The following is a 21,510-nucleotide window of genomic DNA, read 5'->3' as shown; positions in this document are numbered from 1 at the left end:
GATTAGACTGAAATATCTCAACAAGTATTGAAAGGATTGTTGTGAAATGCTGTACAGACATTCATGGTCTGTACAACATTTCCAGAGGATAAGTCCGAATGACTTTTCCCCTATCACCACACATCAGATCAAAATTTCAATTTGTCTTTGTGCTTTGGTTTGTCTATTCAATAGTTTGTTTTTCTTTTCAGTGAGCAGTACAGCCTCACAGAGCTGCCTATGGAGGCTCTTTGGTTTATTTTTCGTCATACTCCTCCTTCTCAGAATCATAAGACTTAGACATTATGCATGCAGACAATTGCATAAAAAACTCAATTTGTGGTAGAACTCCTTCCAAACACACACAACCAGTATCACATCATATTGTTGAAAGGTCACCTAACAACAAAACACAACTATGTATGTTTGTAATAAGCTGCTGCACAAACCGTTATTTTTTATGGGAGGACAGTCTCCAGATTAGGGAGGGCAGAGTAATTTTGGTTATCATTTTGTCATAAAAATCCATTTGCTTTAAAACTTGCCCAGAACACCTCTTATCACAAGCACAGAATAACTGTGGTGGCTTTAGTTGACCAAAATCACAGAATACCTTTCATTCATGCAACAGATTCCCTGCTACTCCTAGAAGAGGTTGTGGGTGAAGTCTGGGTGACATGTCGGTCAGTCAGGGTGATGCTGAATAGATGCTGGTGAGACTGAAGGTGACAGAAACAGTGAACACCATATGGTCCTACTGTGAGCAGACATCCCTGATTTCTGCTGCTGCGCTCACACAACACTATGGTCCACTCACAAACCATGGAGTCACACTACCCATCCATGTCTTAACTTAGCATATTAATAAGGATACATATTCTGAAAAGACCATTACTGTGAAAATTTGGGCCTCAGAATATATAAAATCCTGACTGTTAGAGCTGGAAACAAGGTTGATGAGAGCAGAATTTGCTGGCCAGAAAGCCAAAACAGTATGCTGAAAGAGGTTTAAAGGCTTCATAGACCAGATTGGATCTGCAGAGTCAGTATTAATTCTCTGTGTGTAATGTGAAGGGTGATCAAGCCACAGTCGTTTTATCTACTGTAAATATAAAAATATTGGTTACTGCATCTCTAAATAGATTTCCACCTTTCACTGTCATGGACTGACAGCTGAACTAAACTTAATTCCTTTGTATGTTTCATTCTAAGAATAACCTCCTAAATCGCAAACTACAAAAGGGGCATAACTAATTTTAAACCTGCAGTAACTGTTGTGTTTTTTTTTTTTTTTTTTGGTTTTTTTTGTTCACCTGTATTCAGCAGAAAGTTATGAACAGTATACTGGCATATCATTAGCATTTAAGTTGTTATCAAACATGCAGCAGTTGCAGAGCAACACGATCCTTCATCTGGAGTGGTGTTTGAGTCCACCTGATGATTCTTAGCAAGTTCAGTATTCCCTCTCTTTTAGCTATGTTTTTGGAGTTTTCCAGCTCCTGAGGGAAATATCTGGCTCTTTAGCTGCTAAATGCTGCACTATGTTCTCCAGCTGCTCTCTGAGTGTGTCTGTCTGCTGTTTGAAGGTAGTGGACGGAGGTATCATCAGGGAATGTGCAAACATGAAAAATTGTCCACCCAAATTATATTGACAAACTTCTGGAGCCTGGCAATTGGTCAATCAAAATACTGAGCATGTGGTATTTACAGTAACATAACTTAATTCATATAGGGAGTAGACACAAGCTGAGAAAACCAGTTGAAAATACTGATGTGGAGCTTTCGTACACCATCTCATTTATCTCTCAACACCCACCATAAAATTGCACTAAATACAACTGCTGTTACCAGTCTATAACCACAAAGACCTATTGACAGCATGAAATGTGGTTTGTTGCTCAAAAAAAAAAAAACATGCTTTCTGAGCTGAGAGAGCACATGCTACTAAAACTCATTGTGTCCTGAACCACAATTGATGGACACAAACACACACACAAGCTCTTTCCTGTCCCACTTTCATCAGCTCCCACTAGTTATGTACGTGTGTCCTTAATCCTCCTCCACAGTCACAGCAGCCTCAGTGTTTCCTTTTCACAATGAGCTGCTTTTTCACTCGTTCTCTCACCACACACTGGGCTTCAGTAATCACATCTGCACTGAATGTCAGATTTATCAACGTGTATGTGTCTGTTTTGTTATGCTCACATTCTAAAAGGACAATTTAAGTTTTCATTTCCCTTCCTTGTTGAGACAACAGTGCAAAATGCAGAGGCGTCCAGATGTTCACTGACAGATGTTACTGTCATGCAAACATTAATAAAACACTGCAATGCAAATAAACGCTCCTCTGCTTTAAGAGATATCTTTGGTGTGCATGCTTCAAGGACACTGAGCCCTGTGAACCGCTGATAAGCTGATCATCTACCGGCCAGGTGGAGTTTGCAGTGGAAAGCCATGGATGGAGCCAAGGATGCCCTCGAATGTTTTTGTTATCTTTCCTTTTGTAAGCAGCCACAATGGGTGATGAGGTGTTGAGTGTCAAGATCACACATTCCAGGTCAGGATCGTTGAGGATTGATACTCAGTCACAGCGACCACAATGTCACGACCGCAGCTTCCTGCTGATGCTTTTACTTCAGCTCTTCAAGAAATCCAGCTCCTCTGTCAATATGACACACTGCACACTCACTACAGCAACTGTCAGTGTTAGACTGTACTGCTCACAGAGTGCACCTGTTATAGTCCAGTGAACTGCTCTCTGTGAGGGAAAGGGGTTTACAAAGTTTTTCAGGATCTGCTCAACTGTGCTGAGCCCTTGATGAGATACCATCTTGCAGACATCACCTGTCAGTTAAACTATGTGGGTGGTGCTTCAGGTTTTACTGTTGTGTTGATGAAGTCAGAGTCTGTTCAGCCATGGTGGCTGTTGCTGTCTGCTAACTAAAAAACAAATGTGCAGGACTTGTGTGCCTGTGTGGCTGAAGGCTTTTTTTCTTTGGAACACAATGTAAAAACTTCCATTGTCTCCCTTTAGGTAGAATCACTGTTGGTGTGCAAGGTCCACTTACTTAGCTATTCCCAGAGCTTTCAACTGTATCCCACGGCCTTCTTGAGCAAATGGAATGCACTCAGGTATCATGATGTGACCAGGTGTTTGGGTATGGGGTAGACAGTAACTTCTGTCTCTGTTCAAAGAAATGTGAGTCTCTTCCTTGATCTGTTTCTGGTTGTCCACTGACTGCTGCTGAGAGACATTTATGGTGCTTTTTCCCCATGTGACTTCTGCTTTAAGTTGCAGAAGTGTGTGCAGACACCTTTCCAAAATTACTAAACAGCAGCGCAAAAGTGCATAGAATATAAAGATATAGCCAATTTTCTACTCTGACCTTATTGAAGTGTTGTATTGTGAATAGACCGCAGCAGTGACAGCTGCAGAAACAGGAGACTGACTGTAGAACTGCTGCAGTTTCTCACCCTCAGAGTTCAGGTAGTTTCTCATGTCAGGTTTGTGTTATGCTCTGTGCACCACCAGAAGTCAGACTCACATGAAAACAAGCTTTTAGTCAGATCTGGATTATTACTGATCTGATTTCAGAATATGTATTTATGTAGTTGTGTATTTAGCGTTTCTCACACTGAATAAATGATTAAATTATTAACAATGTGTAGTTTATTATAGCCTGGAAGCAGATCACAAGTCACTTTTTACATTACCTTCAAAGTCAAGGCAAAACAAGAAGAACATGATGCTCTATTCACGTTAAATGCATTCTACATGCAAAGTGAACAAATACGACACTCACATCATAATACAAACTGAGCTTTGTTCAAATCGGTCATATCAAACAGACTGGGATGTCCTGCTGACCGACAGGACAGGAAAAGCGTGTGTCCAAAATTATCAGAGAATATAAAACACATTCTCAGCCTCATCTAACCATCTTTTTGTCTGAGCTGTGCTCTGGTTCAGTTTAGCTTTGTTTTCATATTTCTGTCTTCTGACCTGTGTTACTTGGCCATTTCTTGATTAAATAATCGAATATATGTATATAAATATATAAAAGAGATGACCACACAGTGGCCAGACTGGTTTTCATCCCTCCAGTAGAGACCAGAGACTTGGAGAATCAATGTCAAGGAGCACTGATTCCTTAATCAATGCTTCCGTAATTGATACCTTAATGAACAGAAAAGAGGGAAAAAGGAAAGGGCCTTTGGCTCATGACAAAAAACGAAACAAAGAGCAAAGAGTGTTTTCATGATCTAATCATGATTCTGCACTTTTAATAGTTTTTATTTCAGGAATACATTGGAGCTGCTGCTACTGCCATTCCTGTTTCTGCAGGTATTATGTCCAAAGTTTGTTTCAGAGGTGTTGATTCAACTGGTCATTTTGGAGTGCATGCATGCAGTTTGTGGCGCTGTTGAACTGTATTGTGCTCTTCTGATTTATGTTTCTATGATTTTGACCTCCCATTTATATTAATGAGAGTAGGCTAAAGAACAGAACCACCTCTCTGTATTAAACAAGTGTGGAGAGACTAGATTTGAACCTGTCATGTGGAGTGAACCACATTTAAACATTGGTGTGTGTGAGTGGGTTTCATGTACGCTGTCTGCTGCTATCAGACAGGTAAGGACCAGAAACAGGAGTTATAATCACCAACACCTGTATCCCACAGCCTTCCTCAATGAATGGAACCTGCTCATGTTTCAACATGGGACCTAAGTACAGGACCTCTGTCACAGGAAGAAGCTCCAGGAACAGCGCTGCAGGTGGGCCTTGCTTTTACAGTGTTTAATGCATATTCTAACTTTTCATTTTATCATGAACAAAGGGTGTTATTGGTTATTTAAATATATTATATAATCGTAATGATTTGCTGCTGAACCAGTTTTCCTGTCTTGAGTGTAGGCTGTTTGTCTCACTTCTGTAGACCTAACATTGAATTACTAGTAATATGAACTGGTATTTTGTTTTGGGTTTGTGTAAATGTCTATAACATTAGAAGGTATTTTCCCATCTTTAACGGTTTTTACCATTTAACACACTAACATTGTAAATAGGCATAAGATGTGTTGATCACTCAGATTTTGTTACGTCTCTGTATTTATATTTCATTTTACTGCCATTTTTACAGTCAGTAAGGGTTCTGATATACTCCAGTCAGACTCAGTTGAACCCCACAGAGTAGATATGTTCATGTCATGTCTGCCATTAGGTCAAATTTTTTGGACAAATACACATAACAAAAGAACACTCTCTATGGGTTCAAAGGCTGACTGGCTTCACCTGGAGTCATCTCAAATGTAGTATTTATGGCAAATGACCTATGATAATAACCAGTGAGCTCTAGCTGCATACACTTTAAAATAGCTTTATGTACATTTAAAACATATATTATAAAATTAAGTTAACTTGATATTCATGATGTGACTTTGCTAAACAATTAAATTAAACGTTCAAGAAATGTACATGCCACAGTTACTCTTGTTTCCCTGTCTTTTAAGCTGATGCAGTAAATTCAATGCTCTCTCACTATTACCCTATCCTCCTGAAAACTTCTCTGTCAAACCTGGCATTCATTATTTAAATAAAATTGAATTAGTTATCAGACCAAAATCACATTTTAAAACAGTACATGTTTATTGTCTGAGACCAAAGAATATTTGATGTCCATTACAATGGACAGCTGGTCTGAAACACTCACTGAAGTGTGTTTTTTGCTGCTTGAGTGCCTCCTGGTGATCAAAAGCTGTACAGCCAATGTTCTGTAAAAATCAAAGCACTGCTCAACATACAGGTCTATTCTTATTTAATTAGGCCAACAAGACAAGTGGGATCATTGTCAATAGGTTAATGCATCAGAGACATTTACATCCTCCACACTGAAATGTGGAAGAGACGTTTGGTTAGAATTAATTCCCTCCACCCCTTGGTATGAAGGTACTAATGTACTCAAAGTCCAAATTGGATTAAGCTTCCAGGAACAAATACACCAACTCACATGTTTAAACTGATGTTATACATGAAGGGTTTCAATAATGTCAACATTTTGACTTAACTTTTTAACACAGACCAGCATCACTCGCACTGCACCTACCTGAACCACCTGATCTACCTTCTCTCAGCTCTCAAAGACCAGTCTCTGATACAAACTTAAAAACAGTGATGACATACACGGACCAGACAACACAGTACAGCAGACAAAATACGAAGTGACAATTTGATGTTCAGGACACATAGATATGAACATAGAGGACAACACAGATTTGACAATATGGCACCGCAGTGTACACTGTACTGTACACTGCAAACACACACACATAGACACATACATATGTATCAGAAACACCGAATGATGGCAACATGAGGTGATAACAATTTGCAAAGTAATATCAAATCAAACATTTAGTTCAATTAAATCAAACCCTGCACAGATACATTACCAAAAACTTCCATTCCCTTTGATCAGTACGACTTGTCACTCATATCTGAGGCAATGAGGCAAGTAAAAACAATTCAGTGACTGTCACAGGAAGGTCAGAGGTATTTACAAACATATTACAGAAAACATATGTTAAATAACTTAAGCCTTTTATTTCTCTCAAAATACAGGAGATTCATCTGATTACAGGCAACACATTCACACTAAAGACAGCGCAGATGATCCTCAGATCATGAGGTGGAGGTGTTTCAAACAGGTAAAGCAAAGATTAAAATCACAAGAACAGAGAATTTAGTTCTTTCAGCTGCACTCAGTTTTAAAAGAAGCAGTTTAGTGACATCCCAAAGCCTGAGAGTCGCTCTTCACTTATCTCCTCTTTCATGAGGATTTAGCTGCATCGGCTGGGCCCAGACCATGTTAGAGTCTGCGTTAAAGGATTCATCTTTAACATCCTGAAGAACGTCCTGAAGAATTCATCCTCATCCAGACTCTACTTTGAATATTTCAGGGCCAGCTGCATGGGACAAATAAAACAATGTCAAATATGCTTGTTGCAATAAAAACATATAGCTATACCTATACATATTCAGATATGAACTGTTGATTAAATATTATTAATTACTCATCTTGTAGAAATGGTGTATGTTGTAGAAATAGCTGTATGTTAATGTCACCTTGTGAGCAGTGTCTGCAAACTGCTGAGCTTTGTGCATCAGCTCCACTGTCTTGTCCTCAGCACGAGTCAGCCTGTCTCCACGCTCCCCCAGAGCCACATTCATCCTCTGGACTACATTGCCCATAATGCTGCCTGCAACACGCTGCCCAGGCTGACCTATTCATACACAAAGTATATACATATATTTTTATGTATATATATTATTCCTAGGAATGGTCAGGAGGTCTGCAAATACATTAGCATTCATCCTATGGGGACCATCGATATACGCTGTGAGCATTTTTACCTGACAGTCTGGTGCCAGTGCCACTCACCAGTCACATGGGGACCATTAATGTGCACACTAAATGTAATGACAGTCTGGTCCAGAGAAAGATATCTCAACAACTAGTGGGCAGTGTTGTCAGGTGGATGGAGACTGATGGACTGAGGAGACAACTTCTCAGTCGACCCAGGTTGGCATGTGAGCAGGCAGTCTGACAGGTCTGTCGCACAATCTCAAGGTTTCACAGCTGTTGCTTGAACGTTTCATCTTAGCTGACAACTTGGAAAATCCCTGCTGCAGCTTCAAATAGGTGAAAGGTGTTTGCCATTTTCAACAGGCAGTCTTAAGATGGGAATTAAGACTTGAAACCTAACTACTCTGATGACAAGGAGATGACAAGAACATTTAGAAACACACGGAAACACACCCCGGAATCAATCAGACACTAATTCTCCTCAGATCCAAACCAGGACCAGATATTTACATGGGAGGGAAAAAATGTAGGCGTTCGAGAGCTTCACAAGATCCCATCAGCTACCTCCTCAGAGAAACTGTTACAGCTGAGCACAAGGTGTTGTTGAATTGTTCCTACCAATATTTTTAGCCATCTCAAATGATCTTGCCATTTCAACTCCCCTCTGTGTTACAGGTAACATCTATGCAGCAACTGTGAGCTACCAGGTTTGTGTGTTTTTCTACAAAATATTGTTAATTATCATGCAAAGTAAAAGACTGGGATGTGGGGGATAGTTGACTATGAACTGGCATCCCTAAACTTCCAACTGCTTTATGGATTGTTGAGCAGCTGCTGCCCGGCAGTAGCAGCAGTGGAGTCGGTGATTGTGAAACAGAAAGTATTTTTGGTTTAAAGGTTTCAAACGTCACACAATTGAAAACATCTTCATTGCACAAAATGAACATCAGCTGATAAGAATGTTCTGTAATCAGTGTGCTGTAATCAGTCCAAACACGTGTCTTCTTTAAATTATCTAGAGATGTATTTCCTGTTTAAAGCCTCCCTCCCTCCTTCCATGAGTGGATCAGGAGTTATCACTGCATGTGGATCATTAAGACATTCATTCATTCATTTTCTATCGCTTAATCCTGTGTCAGGGTTGCGGGGGAGCTGGAGCCTATCCCAGCCGACTATGGGCGAGAGGCGGGGAACACCCTGGACTGGTCGCCAGTCAATCGCAGGGCTGACACAAAAAGACAGACAACCACACACTTACACCTACGGGCAATTTAGAGTAGCCAATTAACCTAACCCATGCATGTTTGTGGTATTGTGGGAGGAACCCGGAGTACCCGGAAAGAACCCATGCAGGCACAGGGAGAACATGCAAACTCCACACAGAAGGGCCCAGACCGGGTTCGAACCTGGAACCCTCTTGCAGTGCTAACCACTGCACCACCGTGCCGCCCCTTCATTAAGACATGCACTATTATTATCATTATTTATGAAGTAAATCAGTTTTAATAGTAAATCTGTTTAAAATCAGAGTAAAAGTCCTGATGAGGTGAGGTGCGCTCACTTTTGGCAGCCAGAGATAGAGCCTTCAGGGCGGGGGACAAGTCTGGACTCCACTCTGCCAGGACTGCACTCTCCAGGGGGATCAAGGCTGCGAAATGACCTACGCAGAGAAAATCCAATGACACCTCTGTGACACAGGTAACACCAGACGAATGTGGCAGGGAGTCCAGGCGCTGACAGACTACAAGCCCAGGCAGAGGGTCAAGGACGATGACGACGCCTCCCTTCCTGACAGGCTCAACAACTTCTTTGCATGCTTCGAGGAACCAAACCCGGCAACCGGAAGGAGGGCTGACCCTTTACCATTCGTTGGGCCAGCTCACACAATCAGCGTAGCAGACACGTGGAGGATCCTGAATAAGGTGAGCTGGCTGAGGTCCTGACTGACATCTTTAACATCTCCCTCAGTCAGGCCACCGTTCCCACATGCTTTAAAACATCCACCATAGTACCAGTGGCAAATAAACCAGTTGTCTCGTGCCTGAATGACTACCGCCCCGTCTCACTAACACCGATTGTGATAAAGTGCTTTGAACGGCTCGTCAAACCACACATCACAGCCAACTTCCCTGGACCACAAAAACACCTACGCCAGAATCTTGTACATTGATTTCAGCTCAGCATTTAACACCATCATCCCACAGACACTAGTGGAGAAACTCCTCCTACTCGGCCTGAACACCGCCACATGTCTCTGGATCCAGGATTTCCTGGCCGAGAGACCACAATCTGTACAGGTTGGAAAAAACATCTCCAAACCCATAACGCTGAGCACCGGTTCTCCTCAAGAGTGTGTACTCAGTCCACTACTGTTTACACAACCTGATCACAAAGTTTGCAGATGACACCACAGTGGTGGGACCCATCAGGGAAAACGACGAATCAATGTACAGGGAGGAAGTGGATCACGCTCCCGTCAGCATCAGGGGCCACCCCGTGGAGAGAGTGGAGAACATCAGATTCCTCGGAGTGCAGATCTCACAGGACCTGTGCTGGAAGTACAACACCCCAGCGATAACAAAGCGGGCCCAGCAGAGATTACACTCCCTGAGGAGGCTGAAAAAAGCCTCTCTCACCACCTGCATACTCAGGACTTTTTATAGAGGCATGGTGGAGAGAGTCCTGACATACAGCATGTCCACTTGGTACTCCAGCTGCAGTATGGCAGACAGAAAAGCCTTACAGAGAATAGTCAGGGGGGCAGAGAAGATTATTGGAGTTTCTCTCCCCTCTGTCCAAGATCTCTTCCAGAGCCACTGTAGGTGCATAGTTAAGGACTCCTCACACTCTCTCCACAGATTTTTTGAACTGTTGCCTTCAGGCAAAAGATACCAGAGCATAAAAGACAGAACCTCCAGACTCATCAACAGCTTCCTATCACAAGCTGTTAAATTACTGAACAGCTGAATCAACCACAGACATAGCCACCAAAGACTGCTTAAATGGATATTTTACCCGGCACTGGACACTTTTATGGGCATCTTGCAATATGTTTGGGGGGTGGGGGGTCAGGGGGTGGGGGGTCAGGGGGAGGGGGGCTGTTTGCAGGGTTTTGAGTGTGTTTTCTTTTTCTTAGTACTTATACTACCTAGTATTTATTATTACAATTTAATTTTTTTTATGTTGACCTTCACTCTCCTGATCCCAGGAAATGCTATCTCATTTTGTCTGTACTGCAGTTGTATGTACGGCCTGAGTTGATTTGATTTGATTCATGTCCAGTTTCAGGCCAGTTTTACCAGCAAACACATTCAAGTAAACTCTCTGCACAGAAAAATTGTTTTTGTTTGTATCCATTTGTGCTGAAATTCCAATTTCAATTTTCGGAGATGAGGGCAATCTACCAAAACAATTAACAAATTCACAATATAGAGTTCTCTGTATCTATGACTGTAAAACAACCCATTCAGGCTCCCGTGTCAGCAAGTATCACCGTGCTGATCTGACTCACTGAAACGTCACTCGGTATCATTATTATCAATAACCACAGGTCGACTGAGATTAAGCATGAAGTGCTGTTGAACTATAGCATGGTGCTTTGGTGCAGCCTGGCACGTCTCCCACCCATTACACTGCCTCTGTCAGCGGGTTCAATGGTGCACTGGGCTCCCTCTCAGTCTCACAGCCCCAGGCTTCCCAAAGACTGGCTATTGTATCCACCTCACCGAAATAAACAAAGTCTCCTCTCATCTGACTGCCACATCACAGAGAGGCCTTTCTGTGGCAGAGGAGAGGTGCAGCACAGCACAATAGACAAAAAGGCAGAAGGGAAAATGACCCAGAGAGACATGAGTCCAGGAGAATATGATCTGATCTACAGTTTTGTTTTGAGTCCCACAATACACTGGAAAAGTAGTAATGTTCCCTATTAAAATTCTAAATGTCCATGGAAAAGGACTCAGAGGCCATAGCAGTCTTCCTGTTGAGTGAAGAACTGCATTAGTATTGTTTGACCCTTAACTCCCCCAAGCATCTTCTTTCCAGCAGTATTTCATCGCTGTCCCGCCTCACCAGTTTTTCATTCAACCACCTCACCTCAAGTGTGGTGGAACAGATCATTTCTATTTGAATCAAAACAGCTGTTTACACAGGACACATAACAGCTCACACTTCACTCGCATTTCACTTTCATAAACACAACCCAAGGTGTATTTTTATCATTTTTATGCTTCAAGTATGTTTTTGTATGTGTATACGTGTACTTATGCAAGCTGTAGCAAACACCACATCTACCTACTACACCTCAGAGGCAAATGACTACACTTCTAACCTAGAATTTACTGTATATAAAGAAAGCTGATTGTGTTTTCTCTACTATTCCACAGGGGGGCATTTGACTTTTTTTGTGAAAGGTGCTTCCTCCCATGTAGCTGGCAGACAAAGTGCTTATACAACCTCATGCCTGTACTGGGAAACACAATTGTCCACTGGTCTGCAGATAATAGTGGGAAATAGTGATGTTATATGTTATATATGTTTTATACTGCAATACATACTAGTCCTCTGCTTGAGATGCACAGCAAAATTAAACTAAGGTGTTTATAGATATGGTTGATCCCTCTAACTTAACAGTGTGCAAGGTTTTGTGTTGGTTTGTCATTTAAAGTTTTAATTTGTTTCACTAATTGTGCCGTTCCTCTGACCAGTGTGTGTGTGTGCTGATATTCCTAAAGATGAAAAAAGATGATGAAAAATAATGATGAAAATAATATGGAAATAATGTGGTTTCTGGTTTTGCCCTGGTAGATTATAAAATCAGGTACTGAAAGTTGGCATTTTCAGTCCAAACTGATGGCAGCACTACTGCAGCGCCATCTAGCTAAATTTTCAGATCAACTTATAGGCTACACAGTGCAACAATAATTCTGAGAGCATTTCGAAATAGTTACATGTGATTTTGTTTTTAGTTTGAAGGACCAATAACATCTCTAAATCCATAGGAGTGTATGAGTGTAGGCATGTGGGAGTTTGAAGCAGCACACCAAATATGACACGCACTCCACTGAGGTGTTTGACGTTAGTTGGCTGAATTGTTTGACACCTCATGGCCAGAAAGCAGGTGACTCAGCAGCACTGTACCTGAACATGTCCTGTGTACACACTGAAATAGTACTGAACAGGCTGGTTTGACTACACCACTTATTATTATATATTGCAATTGCCCCCTTGACCTGTATCAACTCAGACTGCTGAAGCGTCATATTAGCTTCTGATGACCTTCAGAATGAATATTTATACCACTTACATTGGAATCGCTTTACAAAGAGCGTCTTTTCACAACCAGTATGGACAGGTGAAACAATAAAGCAACCAAAAACTAAACATCTAAATGCTGGCATGTGAACATGTATTAAGACAGATTTGAAAAAAGGGTAACTTATCCTTTAATCAAGTTTGCTGCTCACATTGGTTCCTGCTTCACTTTCATTCATTCATCTCATTCACAAAACCCTTATAACATATGCAGACATTCATTGTTGGTGAAACGGTGAAGCTGAGCCGTGGAACCTTACTGATCACCACTGTACAAGATGGTAAAGAGCTTTTGTTATAGTCATGGTTTTGATTACTTCACCTCTTGAAGATTCTTTCCATCATTGATTTAAAGGTTTACTTGAGTTATTCAGAGTGTCCCATCATTCAAGTTGTGGAACTTATGAGGGACAGATTTAAGAACAGGTCAAAAGGTCCAATTTAAAGCAGCAGAGGCTTAGATATCATGACTGATCCCTAATATGGGTAGACCCCAAATACAGTCGATCCTACATTTAGCATTATGCATCCAATAACATCTTTTCATCTCTTTCCTCCCTGGCTGTTAAATACACACATCTCTGCTTTCTCACACAGACTATCTGATATAAATGTGGTCTCCAACACACTGGAGACCAGGGTTATTTTCCCTGACTAGGTAAAGGTCCTCCAAAGCCACAGAGGACACTGTGCAACTGTTCGAACTGTTCAAAGGTTGAATAGTACTAACCATGACGAGTAAAAGTCATGGCTTCAGTGCATCTGTGATCACGACCTTACCTCGACCTGGTGATCGACTTTGGTTTGCAGCCATCATATTCTTCACACGATTCAAGAAAGCTTTGCAGCGGTAGATGACCAGATTCATAGTGCAGGCATCTGAAAGAACAAGGACGTCACATTATAAATGGGATTGTTCACATATGAATTAAGTATGTATCATAAACTTCAGTGATCATGTGGCACTACCTCCGGTGAGTTTGGACTGGCAGTTGATGAACTCTGTCTGTTTGGGAGGAACATAGCTCTTCCGTCGGGCCTGCAGAGTTCTGGATGCAATGCCTGGTGAAGAGCCACTGGGACCAGCTCCGATCTCAAGGTGAGTGACTTGACTCACTCTCCTCTGGTGGCCCAACTTGCCCAGCTTCCCAGCCTTTCCCAGACTCCCTGCTTTCCCCTCCCAGTAGGTCTGGCAAGCGTGGTACAGGATCTGGACAAAGATACACTTCTCTGCTGATGAGCTGGCCACCCACTGGTCCACGGTATTGTCAAACACCAGGTCAAACTCTGGGCTGTCCTGGAAGAGCAGGGTACAGGAGAACAAAGTGTACACTCACTAAGCACTTTATCAGGAACCCCACACTAACACAAGGTTGTTCCTCCCTTTGAACTCATGGATTCCAGAAGCTGTTGGAAACTTTCCTTTGAGATGCTTCTCCAGGTTGACATGATTCTTCACATCATTCATGCTGTAAATCTCCTGTTCTACTGTATCCCAAATGTGTTCTACTGCATCCAGGACAGGACTGAAACCTGATGTTGTCTCTACTGTTGTAGCCCAAATTTGGACGTGTTGTTCATTCTGAGATGCTTTTCTACTCTGCACAGTCTGACCCCTGACCTCTGACCTCTCTCATCAACAAAGTGTTTCTGTCTTACGAGCTGCTGCTTCGCTGGATGGTTTTTGTTTCTGGCTCCATTCTGAGTTAAACTCTAGGGTGAAAATCCCAGGAGATCAGCATTTTCACAAATACTCAAACCAACACTCATGTCACAGTCAAAGTCACTGAGATAGTTGTTTTTTCATTCTGATGTTTGATGTGAACATGCACTGAAGCTTCTGACCTATATCTGCAGGATTTTGCTGAAGCTTTGTTAAACCTACTATACAGATATGATGATAGACCACTTCCGGTAGGAAGAGGATGATTGAGTGCTGCTGACCTTGTTGGGGTTGATGCCGTTGACCTGTCGGAGTTGCTCCACCGTCCATTGGGACCTCTTGGTGAAGGAGGAGGATCCACCAAATTGCTTCACCTTTGTAATGAGGAGCTGATGTGGCCTCGTGTTGGTCACTATTTCAACAGATCATGTACAAAAAAAGATCCCTATTGAAAGTCTTCAAAAATAGTTTGGTGGAACAACTGGTTCACATGATACCTGAAGACACTGAAAAAGCTACACTGAGTGATTTCAAGTGGACTTTTGTTAATTTGAATAATCAGTGATTTTAGTCTGAGACACTCAATCAAAAGTCAAGTAACTGACCATTTATGGGAAAGGGTTACACAGGTAGATGTGGACAGGAAGGTTCTACTTTTTGAGGGAACCCCCAAAGAATCCGAGCAGCAGCACATATATGGGCATAAGAAATTAAAAAAATAACAACAGCGAAGGCCTTGAATTATTGTTCTTATTATATTTATATTATATTTATATTTATTATATTATATTTATATTATATTTACACATATACCAGTGAGGTCTGTAGTAGTAGTAGTAGTAGTACTGGAAGCTAAGCAAATTTCAAAAATACATACAGCTTAAAGAGCACAAAAAGCCACAGAAGCCTGTAAACCTTACGAGCAGTGCTATGTGCTCTCATTTTATACTGAACTGAGGGTAACAGCTTAACCAGCAACACACTGAATATACTACAGAGCGGAACAGGTCAAACACAGTGTGTAACATCACTGCACCATGAACAGTGATGCGTTCACTTACTGATATACACACTGAATAGCATTGATGTGTGATGCATTCACTCACAGATGTACACTGTGTACCGCTTTTGACCAGTGATGCGATTGCTTGGCTTGTCAGTGACTCTTTGAACTGATCTGAATGAAACAAGTTGAATCAGCAAAGAAACTGAAGATTTCCTGCTGCAGCAGTTCCCTGCCTGAACTAACTCAGAGCCAAATTTTTGATCCAAACATTGTTCACATTTATTAATGCATTTTGAATATTTGTGCATCCTGCAATAATTCACAGTTGGTATCAAAACAAGCCATTTTTTTCTATATTCACACAACTACAAATACCCTTTCAAGCAAAATAATAACTCAAAATAAAATGGTTAGAAGAGGTGAATTCTAAAGTTAATTCGGTTTTACACAGGTGAAGCTTTACATTGTATTCTAACATGTTTTTTCTTTATGTCACTTTCACTTCCATGTCCACTGACAGCTCTGTTCCTGCATCTCTGCCACCCTGCATTCTCCTGAACAATGGCTGCTGTTATAGATCGTTCAACAATGCATCTGTTCCCAGCCACAATAACTGGGTTTAACCTCCACAAAAACAGCCTTAGTTTGCAAAAGTAACTCTGAAGAACAAAAGAAAAAGGTTGAACTGTTAACGAGACCTCAGGTTAGAGTCCACACACTGGCTGGTTATCACAATACACATGAGCAAAGCTCCGTAAGTGAAATGGCCTCATAGTGTTACTCAGTGGCTCAGTGGAGTCCCTTTGTTGCATGTCACATCCCTCTCTCTCCCCTTGTTCCCTGTCTGCATCTCTACTTCCACCTACTACTTACACAAGGATCATAAATCACACAGCTACCATTTAAACATGAACATATTTAGGTATTTGAATTTGCTCTTTAAATCATTGGTGAGAAATGCAGCAACCATGATGACACACCTGTGAAAGCCTATTTTGGTTCAATGCTGGTAGAACTTTGACTTTGATTGTGGACTGCTTTATCCACACCTGTTAGATGTTCTCTTGTTAGATGTAGAAAGCTCTCTTTAAATGAATGACATAAAGCCTAAGCTGCTGTCTGTGTTCACCATGGCAGCAAGACAACCTCCAACCTCCAAGACAACTGGTCATCTGACCAGATGTAAAGGATAACTGGCCAATCACAGTTCCTGTTCCTGATCCTTTCATTGACTAATTAGTCAATGTCCCCCAAATAAAGGAAGTCTAGACGTCAGATTTTACCTGACACACAGATGAATGTGGCGTAGTCTCCTTTGGCTCCAGTTGGCAGGAAGGACATCCTCTTCCTTTTCCTCCTCTGCACCTGCACTGCCACCAGCAGCCGCTCATCACGAGGGATGAAGACCTCTTTGTTGATGGCAGACTGAATGTTCATTGTGGTCCTGGGACTTACACAGGTAATTAATGGACATGACTGTGCTTGTAATGACAGTTTAGACACTGCTCAAAAATCTGGTCTGTTGTTTTCTGTCAATGGGTCTCTTTGATGAAAACAACTGATCAGAGAAACCAACAGAGCTGAACTCAGACCACCGCACCCACAATATTAAAAGAGGTGACTGAATAAGTCTCTGAGGGTAACAAACATGAGATAATAAGGATCTGAAAATAGTTGATAAGAGATCAATAAAAACAATTTTTGTCTAGTACAAAATCTTGTGCTGAAATTATTTGCCAAAACTGACAGAGAATGAATACTCAGCAATTATGATGATTTATTGTTGAAGTCATTTGTCAAGCACAGACACCATAGTTCATACTCTGAAATCAATACTACCACATCCAATATTTCCATTAATTGCCCTGTATGTCAAGCATATTCTACCAAAGACTGTCTCGTGCAGCTGTGAATTATTTTATTTATACTTATTTCTTATTTCCTACTAATAAGATTATTAGAAGACTATTAATATTAAAGCTTTATGAAATTAATTATATTTTTAAAATGTAACCAGGTGATCCATGCCCACAGTTAAACATGCCGTTCAGTACCACAATAAGTGAATACAAAATAGCTACATGATGATACATACAAATCTTTTCATTTCCTACATTGCATTTATGATTCTACACCTGCAGGTGAAAAGGGTTTGAGGTTAGCTTACCTGTTCTTGTCTTCTTCTCCACCCAAAAGCTGGATTCTTGACTCTTGCTCTGGTTTCTAGTCCAGGAAAAATGTCTTGTTAGTTCAAACCTTAAGTAAGTAGCCTGTTAAATTCACCCAGTATTTCCAAGGATCCTGTCATGAATTTATACCCAGGCACACCAGACGGCGTGCCTTGCTGTGAAGGCACAAATAAACTACAGTCCATCCCATTTCAAGAGGTTGACATGCACGTGGTTAAAGGCTGGAAGTCAGAGAACAGTCACCAGCTGTATCATAGACAGAGCCAGGGCTGACTAGCACTTTAACTGCTGGGGCAGGAGGAGGGCGGCCACCAGCTGGAATAGTGGATGTGTGCTGTTCTATTATGGCGACCCAAACTGTTCATTATGTAGTATAGATAGAATAGAATAGAATAGAATAGAATAGAATAGAATAGAAATACTTTATTCATCCCAAGTTGGGAAATTTCACTATCACAGCAGCAATACACAGGTACTCAGCCTCCAAATATAAACCTCTAGTGGTAAAAAATAAACAATATAGACATTATTTACAGAAATAGGATTTTAAAATAAGAGTAAAAAAGGAAGTGTGCCATTTGAATAGAAATATAAGATCTAAGTACAAACTTGAATAGAAATATAAGATCTAAGTACAAATTTGAATAGAAATATAAGATCTAAGTACAAAGATATACAAGATATATTATGAATTCATATGAATAAATAAAAAAATGTACTACAACCATGAAACTTGTGGTTCACTTATTATTTCATCCTTCTTCTTCTCACTTCAGTTGTCAATCAGTCAGGACACGGTCTGAATGAGTTGAGTCCAGTCACTTAGCTGACTCCACCCTTTGTGTCTTGATTGACAACAAAAATGAAAGTGGTAGAATGTGGTGTTGTGAAATAAACAGATTACGCAAAGGGACATTTTGATAAAAACTGCTACAATTAAATAAGTCAAGTCAAGTCTATTTATATAGCATCAAATCATAACAGACGTTATCTCAGGGGCACTTTTCATACAGGGCAGGTCTAGGCTGCACTTTATAATACGACCTGTCCCCCCATGAGCGGCTCTTGGAGACAGTAGAGAGAAAAAACTCCCTTCTCCCTTTATCAGGTAGAAACCTTGAACAGAACCTGGCTCATGTTAGGAAAGAGAGAGAGAGAGAGAGAGAGAGAGAGAGAGAGAGAGAGAGAGAGAGACTACTTTTGGAGGCTCTAAGAACCAACAGTAAGCCTGCCATATTTTCCTGGTTCCTGTCAGTACTCGCGCTGTAGGCTTTTGGATCAACTGGAGAGCCTTTAGAAGCTTGTTGGAGCAGCCTGATAATGAGGAATTGTAACAGTCCAGCCAAGAAGTAACAAAAGCATGGACAAGTGTCTTTTTGAGACAGGATGTGCTTGATTTTTGTAATGTTACATGGGTGAAAAAAGGCAGCCCTTGAGGTTTGTTTTATGTGGGTGTTAAAGAACAAGTCCTGATCTGATCAAAGATAACTTTGAGGATCCTTACAATGGTACTGGAGACCAGAGCAATGTCATCTACAGTTACTATATCAAATCAAATGACAGCTCATCCCCATATGGGGCACAAACCCGCAACAGAATGTGCAAGCCCAGATAAGAACCAGCCTCTGCCCTGAGCTAACCCTCAGGGCAGATAGTGACCTGAGGTGACCTTAAAAGAAAAAGAGATAGAGAGAGATTCCATAAGAATAGCTGTACCAAAGATGAGCTCCTGAATACATCTCAAACCTGGACCTGGCAAAATAACAACAACTTTAACAACACTCCTTAGTATCCAGAGAACAGATTACATAATTTACTACCTTACATACTGGGGTCACAGGGATCTGTCTAGATCTGAAACCAGACTGATGTGGGTTTAAAATGCAATGCTCACATAGAAAGTGATGTATTTGATCATTGTTGAGCTTTTCCAAGACTTTAGCTAAACATGACAGGTTGGGGATTGGGCGGTATTTATTTGGAACACTGGTGTCACCACCTTTATGCAGAGGCAGTACTTATATAAGAGTTAAAATAAAAATATGTGTTAAAATATAAGCTATGATAAGTGCAGTCAGTAGTATCAGTCTTACATGCAAAAGGTCTCCAGTACTCTTTTTTTGGGTCAGTTGAGGCCAAGGAGGCCAAAGCCATAAATTCTGATTTTCAAACAAGTGACCAGAAGAAATAAAACGACAATTAAAAATGTGACAGATTTGAGACAGATGCTTAGAGTAAGCCTGACAATGATTTGGTGATGTCACTGTTTTTCAAAAAACAAATCAAAATGACATGACATCAATTCAAATTGTCCTGTCACATTTGTTTGTCACATCAGTCGTCTAAAAATCTGTCAATCAATAGAGGACATTGAGCCTCAAGTTTTAGTCCATGCTACATCCCTTAACCTAAACATCTGTGAGACTTCAGGTGTGAACCAAGGATTCGATTTATTTTTAACATTGTATCTCCTCCATTGTATCTCCTACAGGGGATACTCCTGTTTATTTGGTAAGGAGTTAAAATTTTTGTGAACAAGCTTAGAGCTCATTCAGAATCAGGAATAGCACATAACTTTGTCATATCACAGAGAAACAAATTGATGAATGATAACTAAGCCAGCAGGTTAATTTAATTACAGTGAAGTCTGCTCCATGTGAGTGCTACTGCTGATGGAGATGATGTTTGACAGAGCAATCAATGCAAAATTTTGGATAGATTACACTTGGATTTGCACAAATCATTTATTTGGGAAAATGTAGATGTGCATTCATCTGCCCCCAGCACAGCCACCAGCTGAAGCTTCTGAGGGGCTTTAACACTGTTATATCATCTGTATGGTAAAATTTCATATCAGTCAGATCTCATGCTATTGCCTGAGACAAGGTGTCTGACTCTCCATCATATTCAAATCAATCATTCAAGGGCTGCATGATTGTCAAGCCATGTTATCAAGTGTATAACATGGCAGCACTTTTTCAAGGTGTGCTTTGGAGCTGTCAGTGAAGGGTTAAAGTCACTGCTCAGTGACGTTCAGATGAGCAGCAGACAGCTGCACCACCAGTATGCTCTCACTTTAATGCACTGCTGGTTTGGTGTTTGAAGACCAAATGCATCCATGTAAACCAGGCTCTTGGTGTTTGGGTTAAAGTGCAGCTAACTGTAAAAGTTAACACAACTAACATATGATAAAATACATCAGTTTGTGGACTGACAGAAACACATTTTCAAAACTGATCAACAGCCAACGTGTTTCATTTGACTGATCAGAGGAACATGCCACACCACGTGGTGAAGACCTGCATGTAAGTCTGACCCGTGATGTACAGGACACATGCCTTTGATACATGTAAAATCAGATTTTTTTAATGAGTTCCACAATAGAAATGTGTTACAACACCCCCATTGTTGAATTTACACCAAATATTGCATGGCTAATTAAATCTTGTGCAACATGGAGCTTTTTTTATGTGAGTTTTCACAAAATGACAAGGCAAAGACAGTGACTCCTAAACAGTCATTACTGACAAGGAGGATCCAGGGAATCATCTGATACCAGTTTTGTTACAACTAGAGTCAGCTAGTATGATATGTGGATTCTGTATGTTTTATAAATTTACAAAAAAAAATAGCGCAGCAAATGCAGCCACATATAAGTAACATTTGGATGTAAAGTATTTGAATGAGAGATGTAAACTTTATATCCTGCACTTGCTGCTTTGCACTTCTGGTTAGATGCTAAACTGCATTTCGTTACCCTGTCCTTGTACATGCGTAATGACAATATAGTTGAATCTAATCTAATCTAATCTAAAGTCTCTCTTTTTCTGCAAAATTCTTATTTGCAGGCTCTAAAACATTGCCCTAACACTTCATTTTAGCACTGCTGACAATTTAGATGGCACAACTGTTTTTACAAAAGTAAGTGTAATGATAATGATATGATAATGGGAATTATATGATAATGATAATGGTGATAATAATGCTAATGATTAG

General features: G+C 40.7%; 1 protein-coding gene across 1 annotated transcript; it reads right to left on the bottom strand.

Annotated features, from left to right (window-relative positions):
- Positions 1-6,918: 6,918 nt before the first annotated feature.
- On the bottom strand, positions 6,919-16,762 carry stxbp6l (syntaxin binding protein 6 (amisyn), like). The gene is made up of 6 exons (XM_041064702.1): positions 16,609-16,762; positions 14,601-14,731; positions 13,626-13,953; positions 13,437-13,535; positions 7,103-7,260; positions 6,919-6,942 (listed from the first exon to the last, which is right to left on the bottom strand). Exons 1-6 carry the CDS (start codon positions 16,760-16,762, stop codon positions 6,919-6,921), a joined length of 894 nt encoding a protein of 297 aa, XP_040920636.1.
- Between the last annotated feature and the right edge of the window lie 4,748 nt (positions 16,763-21,510).

This window comes from Toxotes jaculatrix, chromosome 19 (assembly GCF_017976425.1).
Source record: "Toxotes jaculatrix isolate fToxJac2 chromosome 19, fToxJac2.pri, whole genome shotgun sequence".
Lineage (NCBI taxonomy): Eukaryota > Metazoa > Chordata > Actinopteri > Toxotidae > Toxotes > Toxotes jaculatrix.
This window is presented reverse-complemented; position numbering and strand designations above follow the sequence as displayed.